We start from the raw sequence: 13,588 nt of genomic DNA, 5'->3' as shown, positions 1-13,588 counted from the left end.
CGAAACCAGCTTCCATCGACTTGGTTTTGATTTGGTATAACTGTCAGGAACAGTGCCACAAGTACATTTACTTAAAGACCGGTAAAGCAATCTGCAGGATCTATAACTGCAACTATGACCTCTCCTACACGGGCATCAGGCTAATCTTGCTTTCTGGCAGTCTGGGAGCAGCTCTGCCAGAGGAATCAGAGTTGTCCTGTCCTCCTGTTTCTTTTTAGAGATCTCTCTTCTGTCATCACCATGAAGAGAAGCACTGCCTTTATCATTTGGCTGATACAAAAGCAAAGTCAGCAGCAATAAGTTGGGAGCTACGTGACAAACAAGCAAATTTTCCAGCTAGCATGGAAGGTTACACTCTACGCTCCAGAAAATTAAGCTCTTTAATGAAAAACAGGGAGAAAAAAAAACCAAAAAAAACTTATACCACAGAAAGTAACATTTAAACAGTGATAACACACTGTAGGGAAGGTGTCACAGTGTAAAGGACTATTACCTCATCCGTGTCAGCAAAAGCAGATATGCAAGGAAATGAATAGACTCTGGAAGAAAAGCAGACTTCTCATGAAACATTCAACATCAGAGTCCAACTTTATGAGAGATAAAATTATTAAGACTGGTTACTAATCTTATTGTTCAAAAAAATTAATAATTCCTAGAGATAAATTAAGGTGGAAAAGCTAGGAGAAGCTTAGAGAATACAGTATTTTAGTAGTGATGCATTGTCTTCATTGATTTTACTTCCAAAAGAACAACCATTAAAATGAGTAAGATCTCTTTCTTAAGAACTTAATTATTCACATGTGATGTAATTATTTTTATATTTTTTATATAACCCAAGTCAGTTTACAATCCTAGTTTTTCCCCTCCACAGTAACAATGGCACCAGTTTATTCTGTTGGTTCACAGCTTACCTTCTTTCATCCCCAAGCCTTTCATTTAGCAGGTTAAGAAATTTTCTGCAGTCCTTCAAGACAAATGACATCTTATTAAAAATCAGGCTATATTTCCTTTGCAAGGAGTTATTCTGTTGGGCTGTGTAACCTCTACTCCAGCCATAAGCTTTTTACTAGTCAGAGCAATGCCAAAGGCCACCAGGGAAGAAACAATCAAGTTTCTACAAAAGGTTGGACCCAACTTATGACCAGCAAGCCTCCAAATATAAACCGCGAAGATTAACATATTTATGCTTTAGATGTAAAATAACTTGGAAATAAGAGCTATTCTAATAATATGCCATTTTATATTTGCCAGATTAAAAAAAAAAAAAAAAAAAACCACCACCATCCACAAATAACTAAATAACTTTGTGTATTTATAAAATCAGTTTCGTAGGAACTTCTTACAAGGACATCCTGACTGAACTCAACCAAAACTAGCCCCTATACAGACTCGTCAAGTATGTTGTTTTCAAAATAAGGACCCTCACCGTCTCAAATTCTCTATCCTTGATCTCTTTGAAAGCTTCAGCAAGATAGTTATCTTCAAACCAGTGGTGAACAAGGTCATCCCGCCATTTTTTTGTCATTAACCTACAAAGTGCTTCTGAAAGGGCAACTTGAAGGTCATAATCTATGTGGTAAACATAAGCACAGGATAAATATCACCCCCCAGCATAACCAGAGGGTTATAGCATTGCTACTCTTGCTTGCGCTTATATACTACACGGTCGTATTCATCAGCTAGCTTCGGTTTCACCCAGGAAAACAGCAGAGGGTAAGAGCTGAGGATGCTCCCCCGGCTGAGCGCGGTCGAGGTGCAGAGCCCCGCTAACCGTGACGCGCGTGCGCTGGGAGAGGTTCTTGGGGATCAGGGAGGGGATGAGAGCGAAGCCTCCTCACTAACTCACTGGGATTAAGTTAATTTCACATACCACAGTAACGCCCTAGAAAGCGTTATTGCTAGGAGAAAACAAAAAAGATTTCACTCAAGAGGCTATAAACCTTATTAACTGAAGTTTGTCCACGTTGTGGCAAAGTAGCTAAAATTTATTTTTTAAAGACTAACAGCCAGCATACTTTCTAAACACGTTCATAAAGCTGATCTAATTACCTTTCTACATACATCGGTTTAGCTTTTCTTATTAGTTAATAGGAATTACTAATACTAACCAGAAAGAACTACTGCATTGTTGCATCTAACAATTTTTGTTTAATACTTTCTTAAAGTACTATCTGATTTTCCTCCCCCAAAATCAAGTCTCAGCAAGGAAATAATTTAAATTATAATTAATCTATAAGAAATAAGCAGATGAAGTAAAGCCAGAGAACCCCAGCTTCATAAGAATAACCACTAAATACTTCTTACCACCAACCTCCAGTATAGTTTTTGCAATGTCTTTCCTGAAACAACATAATGCAACGAATTAAAGTGGAATTAACTTTAACTCTTGTTGAAGGAGACTGTGTTTAGCTACAGGAGTCAGAGGGAAAACGACTTACGTGAGTGAGCACATCTCCTCAGACAGAGGGAATTTCTTTCTCTCCTCCCGTGGGACACTGTCAAGTATAGAGTTGAGGGTCCTTAAAGCCTTTCCCCCCACAGAAGGGGCAGAAAAGGAAGGGAAATAGTTCAGTAATGTATTTTTCACATTTTGTATCTAATGACACACACTTGTGCACGCACATGTCTAATTTTTCTTCTGCTACTAGGAGACTTACCTCCTGCCGCAGAGCGCAGCAAATATTTGCTTCTGTTACTAGATGCCCTAGTTCAGGTAAAAATAAATTCACCAGCTCTTTCTTCCCTAGAAAAAACATTTGAAAAGTTACAGCTAGCAATGGGCTGGTGCCCATATAAAAGATAGTTGAAGCAACTGCAGTTTGTTGTGTTGAAGGAGTAAAAATACCCCAGCTACGGATTCATTTGAAAACAAAGTTTCCAACCACCTAATCCTAGACAGAAAAGGGAACTGGTAACGTCTCTAAAAAAAAGCTCCAGATACTTTACTGCTGACCTGGGTAACTATTTAAATAGGTACAGAAAGAAGCTACTTACCAACCACAAGAGATAAATCCGTAATATACAGCTTTTGTCAAAGTCAACAGAGCAAACCACTAGAGTATTAACCAGAAGATGCTCGTGGCCATTCTGCTCCCACTAGAATAAGCTCAAGTTACCCGGCGCACAATGTAATGCTTCATTTTTACATTACTTGTGAGCCTGGATGTCTGGGCACACAGATACTTGCTCTCTCTGAAAGCACCTGCTCCCCTGCCCTAATGGAAAGCCAGCTGCAGCCACAGACAAAAATCTTGCTGCTGAAGCGAATGAGACAGACAGACATCCCTCTGCTTCGTTAGGATGGCTGAAGGAGTTATCATGTTATTCTGCAGAGGTGGTTGCCTTCGGCAAGGGAATAACATCTGAAGGCAGTATGAATAGATGTGCAAGAGCAGATGGTCTAGCCTGAAACTCCTTTCAGAAGCACCACTTACTCTGACCAAGTGAAATACTTGATGCCGACCGTTTAAACAAAATACCACACCTAGATTTTTTTTCCCCCAGCATATTCAAAACAAGCACAGAGAAACAATAAAAGGTTTTGTGCTCTGATGTAAATGTTAATGAAAATTAACTGGAGAGAAATCAGCAGGAGGATTTAAAGAAAACACTGAAGAGAGGAGGAGGAGGAGGTAGGGAGTGGAGGGGAGAAGAGAAAGGCGATAGAGTTCAAGCAGAATTAAGAAATGTGCTCCCGAGACTGAGATTCAGGATATCAAGGAATAGAAGGAAAAAAAAAAAACAACTGACCTTCATTACTGCACTTGCAAATCACCTGATGGAAAAAGTAAAGGAAGCCTTCGTTAATACACCACAACCCAAGAAAAGCAGTACTCAAAGTGCTGAGGTGTTTATGCCCCCACCACCACAACTTTCAGGGACTAAATAACATAAAACATTAGTGTACCCACATCAGGAAAAGCAATGCCACCTGATACAGGTATGCCACATATGGTCACCCCAAACATACAGGTTGGCATGGTGCAGGGAGGGTGAAGGGAGCGAAGCACCCACTTCCCCCAGGGATTCCAGCAGCGCTCCAGAGTGCGGTGCCCTCAGGTTCCCTGGAAAACCCGCATCGCTTCGTTACTTTTATTGCACATATGGGCCTATGTAAAAACATATTCTATGTTTACACACTACAGTACTAGATATCATAACATATGATATCTGAAGAGTGTTAAAGTCCATTGAGGAAAAGTAAAAATAATAATTTAAAAAACCACAACAAATAAAACAACGCTTCATCCTCCACAGTGAAAGCATACGGAAGAAACGGACCAGGAAGACAAAGAAATCAAATTTTGACAAATAAATACTTTATAGAGTATTTCATATAATTTCAATGTGGTTAGTAGAGAAAGAAGAAAATTTGATTTTGCTCAAATATCTTTTATCAAGTCTCCTCAAAAGAGTCATAAGTATTCAAATAAATTCTGATGCACAAAGTGACACGGTTCCAGTAAGCTACAGACAAGACTGGGAGAACAGCTCGGGGAAAGAAGCTGAAAGTATTCTTCCTACTGAAAATTTACATCACTAGGCCTCCAATACCTTTAAAGTTATGAATAATTAAAATAGAAACCTAAATGAGAATTGCAAGCAGTTCAGATTATTCTTTACAAGTAAATCAGCTGTTTCAAACACCACAGGAACAAATCGCCAGGACCACCTTGGCAAACATGTTTGCACGTAAGGTGCAGCTCAGCAGCAGTAACCCGAGTTTTTAAACAAGGGCTTCGGCACAGAACCTTTTGTTTACAAAACGCATCAGAACTTCTTGCACATTTTCCTGAAAAAAACAAACACTTGGCTTCATCTTAGAAAATGAGAAAACGCTGCAGCCCTGTGCAGCCTCACGGCAGCTTCTCCCAGGTGTGTCAAACCTCAGCCTAAGGCCAGCCCGTCCACACCACCTGAGCTGCGTCCCAGGCTCAGTCCTAGGGCACGAGGTCTGCAGAACTATTTATTTTTTAACAGAAAACTGTTTGTGAACAACAGCTTTCTTATCCAATAAAGGCGACCCTTCTTCCCCTTTAATGCATGTACATACCAATGCAGAGTCAAAGAAGTCTTCAAGGAGTAACATCAAAAATTTATTCTCGTTTGGGTCGATGAGGATCACAAAAGCTCTTGCTCTTTCAAACCAAGATACCAGGTAAAAGTTAAAAGAATCAGTTAAAACCTGGGAAGAAGAGTTAATAGTCCTTAAACTAGATATATCTGCAGGAAAACTTACACACATAGACAGGTTTTTTTAGTCCTTGAACTTGAGTCAAGTATTGTGTCAAAAGCTACATGGCATTAAGGAGCTCAAATTTTGCTAGGAGGACACGAGAAGTGCCGCTCTCACATCCACTCGGCAGGACTTACCCCCCCTTCCCTCCCTTCTCATCTCAAGGCACCCACTCATGGTGCTCAGACCTCTCTGACACAATGCACGCTGCTAGTGGCATCGTAACTCCTATGGAAATTGCTAGAGGATATCATTTCACAGTGAAATAAGGTTATAAAAATTCATCAAGCTTTTTCAAAGTCATTATTTTAATACTTTGTGTTTCTAAACATATTGCACAGCAGCACACACCTACGGCTAACTAGAACTCTACACTTCCCTGGAGGTACAGAGCTCAGATTGGTGAAACTTTATTAATAATATCTCCACACAGGAATTTTGAGCAACAGTATCCCCAAAAAGCATAATTACAAGGCAAGATTACAACATTTTGGATCGAGGATGCCTTGGTACAACTCTGCTAACAGTGAGCAAGTGTTAACTGTTCCCTCCTAGCTATGCTAGGTCCAGGTATTACTCATCTTCAGCACAAGTGCATTTCTGCTACTACAAGTATTACCAGCTGAAATCAGTACTGTGCCAGAAGATAAAATGCAATTGCAGATTAAATGCAGCTGGTTTACTGTATTTAGAAAGGGACCATAGTAAAGAGTATTATCAGGTTTTAAAATTATAAAAGCACAAACTGCTCATCAATTCTATTACTAAAACTGTATTTTGCTGGAGCATTTAGAAATTCTGTATCATTTCACAAATGGGACCCATCAAAACTCATCCTCTCCTTCCATTGCCAGCTTTAAAAAAACCACCACAAACCCATTAAGTCAGGTAATAAGTGAAGCCGTGATGTTAGCTGCTGTACTGAAAGTAATGCAATGAAATTAAGCATTTTTTCCCACTCAGCTCATGCAATAAATTAAAAAAAATATTTTGTTTCTGCATGGCCAACAAGCAATCCTCTAGTTCTCACTTCCTTGGAGTTCTTTTCCGGCTCCAAGCAACCTTAAATCACATTAGTAACTTGTATACAGTGTTATACTCATCTTTGCTACCAGTCCTTGCTCAATAAACAAATTCGTCCCTTCTTGAAGATCACTTTTCAAGTAGAGTTGAATACATTTCAGCAGCAGCGAAACGTTCTGGAATTCATTCTTGTCCAGCTCCTACAGAAACATAGAGCGCTGTGCTTCATTAGTCTGATAACCATAGTGCTGGGCATTAAGATGGTTAAGATTATTTATGGTACTCGCCTTTCTCAGTGCTTTGTCTAGCTGGTTGAAGAGAGACTCGCTGTATTTCTGGGGAGGCTCTATTTCTCTCTCTTCAAGCAGTTCACTTATTTTCTCAAACCCCTTCCCTTTAAAAGCATCGATGAGAAGCGATTCCAGCTGCAGAGGGAGGGGAAGCAAACAACTAGCAAGTAAAATAAGGGGGCATTTAGATAGTTGCAGCACTGATTATGAGAAAATACTTGCAATGCTATTTTAAAATAAGTTGTAGTTTTTTGTTTATTGGTTTTTACTTAATTTGTTTCTCTGCTTTCATTTTACTGTTACATCTGAAAGTGAAGCATCAGTCTTAATCTCCAAAAGAGGCAGGACCTTTGAAATCGAGTAATCTTAAGGGATACTGAACAAGGAAATAAGTAACTCCTTTAGTCCACTCAGTTTGTAATTCTTACCATGTCCCACAACTATTACAATCGTTCCTTCCCACTTACTAAAGAAAAGATTAAGGGGTCTGCTGCACTTCCCACATTACATTAAATTACTAAAAATTCTAGGTCATGCCCTATCTGTTTAAGAACACACCTTTCAATATATACACAACTATTTGTAAGATAAAGCAAAGGATGTGTTTAGAAGATATTTACATAGTCTTCTGCCCTGGCTGCCGTGTTGCCGTTCACCTCTCTATTCCGTCCTTTGCTTCTTTCTTCCTTTAAAAAGAAAAGGGAAAGACAGCTGCTCTTTTCTGCCCCAGAGCTGAAGACCGGTCGGTTTACCCACCCTCTCTCTCCCAAAAGGCTGATTTTTCCCTCTTTATTTCCTAAGAAGTGTTCCAAAGCCACCCCACGCTTCCAGCCCAAAGGTTTTATGGAAGCCGTAGGGGAGCCCCGCGGGGGGATCACGCCGTGCGTGGGTCCCCCCCCGCAGGGAGCGGCTCTTACCTGGGCCATGGTGCGGGAGCGGTGGGGGGGGGGCTCCGGCGGCCCTGGGGCGGGGGGAAAGCGCTGGGGCTGCTTCACCCCCTCCCCACGACCCTCGCACGACCGTGACCGGCTGCTGCTGGATACACCCGCGTTTGGGGCGAAGGGGAGACGCTCGCCAGCGTTTCCCACGGTTCCGAGGGCTTCCCCCTTCCTCAGCAAACCTAACTCTGTCCCCAGCCCTTAGACAGGGGGGGAAGGGGAAAAAAAAAAAAAAAAAAAAAAAAAAAAAATTTGGGGAGGGAAGGCAGGTTCCGCACCCGCACTAAAAAGCCGCACCTGTGGGGCGGCTCGGAGGGGACCCCCCCAGCACCCAGGTGATGGCGTTTGACACCCCGTCCGAGCGGAGGGGTAGAAAAGATGGAGCCCAACAGCTGGGGGGGGGGGTCCCGGCCGGCGGTTTTTTGCTACAGCTTGAGTTTTTTTATTTTGCACGACTGAGGGTAAAGTTTAGCAAATTTTTAGAGGGCACCAGAGGAGATGGAAGCGAATGGGAAAATTCTTCAGAACAGGTGGGATCGCTTAAAGGATTATAGCAGCACTAGGCGTTCAACGGGCTTGTATCTATAATATTATGCATGCTTTAATTTTTTTCGTTCTGCTTCTTAGAGCTAAAAGCAAACTCCCACCCTCCAAAAAAAAAAAAAAAAATCGGCTCTCCCTTCCTAAAAGAAGGTAACAAAAAATGCTACCTGTAACTTTCTAATAAGTTAAAATATGCTGATCAATAAGACACCACTGACTCTAGCTTTGTGTTTTAAACCTTGTGTCATGGAGCACAGCGCGAAGGGAGAACGTGCCTTAAAGCGTTATTAACGCTTAATTAGTTTACATTTAAATTTAAAGAGCAGGTGTGCGCATGCATTTAAGGAGGAGCGGGTTACTTGCACGGTACCCCTGACTCTCCCCGGGGGGGTTTCAAGCCACAGGCAGCTCCGACCCCCTCTCAAAATCAAACGGGAGGGGCAGCCCGGGTGGGCAGAGGTGCGTACCCCCCCCCCCCCCCCCCCCCCCCGCGGGCAGGAGGGACAGAGCCCTGCCAGACCCTCCTCAGATTTGTAGAGGTCACGGTCCCCAGTGCTGGGGGGGGATTGGAGCAAGAGACACCCCCCCACCATCTCCAGGTAACCGCAGCGGAGCCCGCCTGGGGGCCGGCGCTGCTGCCCCGCCTGCGGGGCCGGCTGGGAGCGCCCCCCGCCCCGGGGCCGTCCCCACCGCTTAAAAAAGCGGGAGTCGTCTCCCGCCGCTGCCCCCCGGCATGAAGCTCACCTGGGACATCAACGACCCCAAGCTGCCGCAGGTACCGGGGGTGGGGGGGGCGGTAGAAAAATCCCCGGCCGGCTATAACGCGGGGCCGGGCAGCTGGGGTACCAGGGGAAAAAAACCTTCCCCCTGAGCAAAACTTCGTTTTGTGGCCGGTTTCCTTCTCCTGCAGCTTACCAAATCTAATTCCATGGGTTATGAGGGGCTGCGGTAGTCCTTGTAAAGCTTATAATAAAAATATGGATTTGATACACAACTTTGGGCCAGGTGTGTATTGCTTTCCTAAACCAATCTTTAACTCCAATGTTTGGCTAGTTTCCTTCTCCCTCGTTCCCCATTTAAAGAAATGTTGAAGAGAAGCTTGGATTGACTATTTTCTGCTAATACAATTTGAGCTATCTAAATATTTCATTGGTTTGTTGATGTGACTTTTTTTGTCAATGCACGTTCCACTTTTTTCTAGTTGTGTGCTCTGAATGCTTTTTTAATTCATGTCTTTTTTTTTTTACCTTAGAGTTTATTTAATTTTACAGAGCCCATGCAATTACAGAATAGCTTAACATGGTAAATGCTGGTAGTTTACCTGCATTCACTGGGATTGCTCACTTGTGGTACATATATATGTTAAATGAGTGTTACAGGAACTCTTTACTTGCACTATAAATACTTGGAGTTTAAAATCTTGGTCATTCTTTCTTTGTTCTGGTAACTATATTTTGGTAAGGAACTCCAGAAAGCCAGTGAAACGCAAATTGAAATGTTCTTTCTTTGAACCACTGTGCGTATATTGGAAGTATATTTGCAATGGCATTTTTTTTATTTCAATTTTTTGGCAGAAACCTTATTCAACTCTTATTAGATGACCTTTAAGAAACTATTCCTTAGCTAAAACTTCTAGTTTCCATCCTGCAGGTGCATGGTCCCACAAGGAGGAGAACTTAATAGCACACAGGAGCAGGATAACTTCTGTCTTGTCTATGTGACTGGTAGACCAGTCAGTAAGTTCTGGTAACAAGGCTGATCTCTTACGGCTGGGTAACCTCACTGCAAAGAGGCATCTGTGACAACAGACCGTGTTGTTATGATCATGATGCAAAAGAGGAAAGGATCCTGATTTTCTTTTGAGAGATGGAAGCTCAGACTGCCTTTCCCCTTTTATAGAGCATTTCTATATAAGCTATTCTTTCAATATTTCTTTTTCTGCTGCTTGGGTGAGCATAGAAAAAGCCCTTTTTCCTCATTACATATTGTGTAACGGGGCAAAACCACCAGGCTGCGATACCCCGCTAATACTCTCTTGCTCTTCCTTGCTGCCTTGCCCTCCCACCCCCTGCTGCAGGAGCCCAAGCACTTCGACGCCTTCCAGGAATGGCCCGACGGCTACGTGCGGCTCATCTACTCCAGCGAGGAGAAGAACGCGCAGAGACACCTCAGCGGCTGGGCCATGCGCAACACCAACAACCACAACTGCCAGATCCTCAAGAAGTCCTGCCTGGGGGTGGTGGTGTGTGCCAGGAGCTGCGCTCTGCCCGGCGGAGCCAGGCTGCAGCTTCGCCCCGCCATATGCGACAAGGCTCGGCAGAAGCAACAAAGTGAGGGGTGCTCGGGGAGAGTCGGGATGCCCAAGGGACCCCATTTCTTTCGGCTGGGCTTGATTTCTAAACTGGGATCACCCTTGCTTGCGTGCAGACTAAGGCATAATTGCAAAGGCTGTGATGAATACATTTATTCCCAAGTTTCATCAATGTCTGTCTGTAAATACTTAAGGGGAAAAGTATCTAAAATCCTTTAACTCATTAGCATTTTTATCAGGTATGCCGCTCTAGTTCATACTGTTCAGTTATGCTTGGCAGTCAATGTTGAGTTTCCTTGAACATCATATTTTAATCTGAATTTCAGCGAAGGCTGATCATATTGCTCTCGAGCTCTGTTTTACACTAAGACAACACCCTTGCCTTTAACTAGTGTCTTCAGGAGGTTTTTTTTATCTCTATTTGCAGAGAAAGCCTGCCCAAACTGTAACTCAGCCCTTGAGCTGATTCCTTGCCGAGGACACAGTGGCTATCCAGTCACTAACTTCTGGAGGCTTGATGGCAAAGCAATATTTTTCCAGGTAAAAAGCATGCATATATATGTGCACACGCATATATGAGTTATATCTATATAGAGAGAGGTAGTTCTCTATCTTCCCCCCGCCTTTTTCTTTTTGTCACACTGAGCATGGTGAGCACGGTGGAGTTCTGGTCCATGACTGAATTCCTCTGTAGTACCACATGGCAAGTACAAATAATAACATTTGGCTGTCTTTTTAAACGCAGTACTTGAGAGTTAACTATATTCAGTTTTAACTGTAACATCATTATTGATGTAAAATTGTCCTGTTTACAGTACACAAATATGAACAAAAACATTGTCCTGCACCCTGGTGTGTCTGACAACTGAATCTCACTGAGGACCTCGTATTTATTTCCTATTAAAATAAATAAATGGGGAAAGAAAATCCTTACTTAAATTGCACAAGTTGAAATGTGAAAATTCTATTTCATCTGAAAATAGTCTTTGAATTTTAACAGGATTTAAAAACTTGCCAGAAAAAAAAGGAAATTCAGAAAGCTAAAATCTGAAGTTTCACGTTGTTCTTTTTTAGCAACATTAGGACAAGAATTTCACAAAAAGCTTCTGTTCTATGAGACTACATTCTTTGCTGCTGGATGATTTTTTTTTTTCCCTGACCCACACTGCAGTGAATTCTGTTCTCCAGTCAGTAAATGGAAGCAAACTGGCCACATTCCCAAATTCTCACCTGCATTATTATTATGATATTATCTTACAGACATGTGAAAACTGAACATCTTTACCATCAAAATAGTTGATAAATCCTCGCTTAGAATTTAATTTCTATTTGAGAAACGGCAGCATTTTAAAAGCAATTTTAAGTTTCCTACTTTACATTAGGGACTATATGTAGGTCCGTTCAGGGGAATGTAACGGGTAAGGACATGTAGAATATATTGTTTCATCACATATCAGTATAGCTTTGGATACATAGATCTGCATATCCACAGATGTTTCAATAGCAGAGCATCTTGGGATGGCTTTCCAGGATATACTTTTCAGCCCCATTCAAGAAGTTTATTGTTTTTAGCATAGCGAGTATTTGTCATCTGGTGGTGTGAAACCTCTTTAAAGACTATTTATACTGTTTTAGCAGTGGCTGTTATAAAGCAGAACTGAGATCCTGGATTGCAGAAAACCAACCGAACTAAATTAATAATCTTTTTTTTTTTCCCCTTGGCTCTAATTAGCTACTCCTGAATGTCACAAACATAGGTAACACCTTTGCTCCTTCATCAGCTCTGCAGTCCTCACTGACTTCTCCTTCACTTTTTCCTTCCTACCTACCCGCAAATAATGATTTATTATTTTTTACATTTAATCCCTCCTTGTTGTTTAGTTTCTCCTCCCCGTTCTCCTGTGCCAAACCACAGACGATGCTGTGGCGACCTCTCATTCTACTTATTGCATTTTCTCTTCTCTTACCCCCTTCCAGTTCACATCTAATTCTTTGTTAATCCTAATTTAGGCTAAAGGAGTCCATGACCACCCCAGGCCAGAGAGTAAATTGGAGGCAGAGGCAAGACGAAGTGCAATTAAGAAGCAAATGTCCTCTTTTCACCATTCCCAGAAAAAGAGACCTCTAAACTCAGAGGTAAGTCAAAGTAATTAGTCAATTAAACAGGTGTCACAAGTAAAGGTTTTGGACAATTTAAAAGGTGTCATAAGCAAGTATTGGGGATCCCAGGGCAAAACAAAGCTTTACACCACACTACATCTGTTCATTTGGGGCTGAAATGAGCAATAGCACAAGTGTTGAGACATATATGTGTGTGGGGGTGGTACGGATTCCCAAATCTCAAAGATCTACTTGTCCTTGTCAGGCAGGAAGGTACCACGACAGCGGCGGTTATACCGATAACCTACAGAATCTGCCATGCATGGATGGCCCAGAAAGGGTCAGTAGCATCACAGACACCAATTTTTCGATTCCAGCCCAGACTTACCCTTTGCTGCAAAACGCTGACTTCTACAAAACGTCTTATGACTCGGCCAGCTTCCAAGAGGACCAGCTATCACCCTACCCAAAGTGCCCCAATCCAAGGATCTATGTGCCCAGGCCATGCAGCTATGAGTTTGGAGTTCCTACCTTTATAAGCTCTAGCCCTTACCCAACGTTTTACAAAGATCTGACGACTCCTGCCACCGACGCAGACCCCCTCAGTTTGAACGGATCTCACTACAACGCTGTGACCGTCCATGATAAGAGCTTTGATAATGCTGGCAGACATTATGGGCTGAAACCAGCTTGGGGGAAAACTGGCACTGGAGACCGGAGCGACTATGGACAGATGCAAACGAGCCCTAACCACCCTTATTACAGTGGGGACTACCCCTGCAGGTATGGTCCCAGCCCCTCTCCCATCGCCCCACCGTTGCAGACGGTCATCACAACCACCACCAAGGTGTCCTACCAGGCCTACAAGCCATCCGCGCTGAAATACAGCGACAACCTCTGCGATATGAAAAATCTTCAGAGCTATACCCAGATGGCAGAAAATGTCTCGGGTGCGATCTATTCAGGGATGAAGATTCAGGAAGACTTTGGGATGATAAAGTCAGCGTTGCTCTACCAGCATGACCCAGTCACCACAAAGTCCAAACCAGCTGAGAGTGTGGAGACCTATCGGTATGCGCCACCGCTGGGGAACAACTATCCTGAGCACGAAGGCCAGACCTTAAGGTTTGAGAGTGCTGAATATTGA

General features: G+C 42.7%; 2 protein-coding genes across 2 annotated transcripts in view; one reads left to right on the top strand and one right to left on the bottom strand.

Moving 5' to 3' along the window:
- The window catches only part of SYCP2L (synaptonemal complex protein 2 like), a 37,727-nt gene extending 30,252 nt beyond the window's left edge, over window positions 1-7,475 (bottom strand). The window contains exons 1-12 of the mRNA XM_030041583.2: window positions 7,467-7,475; window positions 7,170-7,235; window positions 6,547-6,684; window positions 6,340-6,459; window positions 5,054-5,158; window positions 3,751-3,775; window positions 2,658-2,743; window positions 2,439-2,527; window positions 2,305-2,339; window positions 1,427-1,569; window positions 912-964; window positions 494-539 (exon numbers count right to left, since the gene is read on the bottom strand). Of these exons, the coding sequence (XP_029897443.1) occupies window positions 494-539; window positions 912-964; window positions 1,427-1,569; window positions 2,305-2,339; window positions 2,439-2,527; window positions 2,658-2,743; window positions 3,751-3,775; window positions 5,054-5,158; window positions 6,340-6,459; window positions 6,547-6,684; window positions 7,170-7,235; window positions 7,467-7,475 (915 nt within the window). The remainder of the gene's footprint in view (window positions 1-493; window positions 540-911; window positions 965-1,426; window positions 1,570-2,304; window positions 2,340-2,438; window positions 2,528-2,657; window positions 2,744-3,750; window positions 3,776-5,053; window positions 5,159-6,339; window positions 6,460-6,546; window positions 6,685-7,169; window positions 7,236-7,466) is intronic.
- A 1,288-nt stretch (window positions 7,476-8,763) lies between these two features.
- GCM2 (glial cells missing transcription factor 2) lies at window positions 8,764-13,588 on the top strand. The gene is made up of 5 exons (XM_030042130.1): window positions 8,764-8,805; window positions 10,108-10,360; window positions 10,769-10,881; window positions 12,352-12,477; window positions 12,707-13,588. The coding sequence occupies exons 1-5, from the start codon at window positions 8,764-8,766 to the stop codon at window positions 13,586-13,588; spliced, it is 1,416 nt and encodes a 471-aa protein (XP_029897990.1).

Source organism: Aquila chrysaetos, chromosome 18 (assembly GCF_900496995.4).
Source record: "Aquila chrysaetos chrysaetos chromosome 18, bAquChr1.4, whole genome shotgun sequence".
NCBI lineage: Eukaryota > Metazoa > Chordata > Aves > Accipitriformes > Accipitridae > Aquila > Aquila chrysaetos.
The sequence above is the reverse complement of the archived record's forward strand: the minus strand, read 5'-3'. Positions and strand labels throughout refer to the sequence as shown.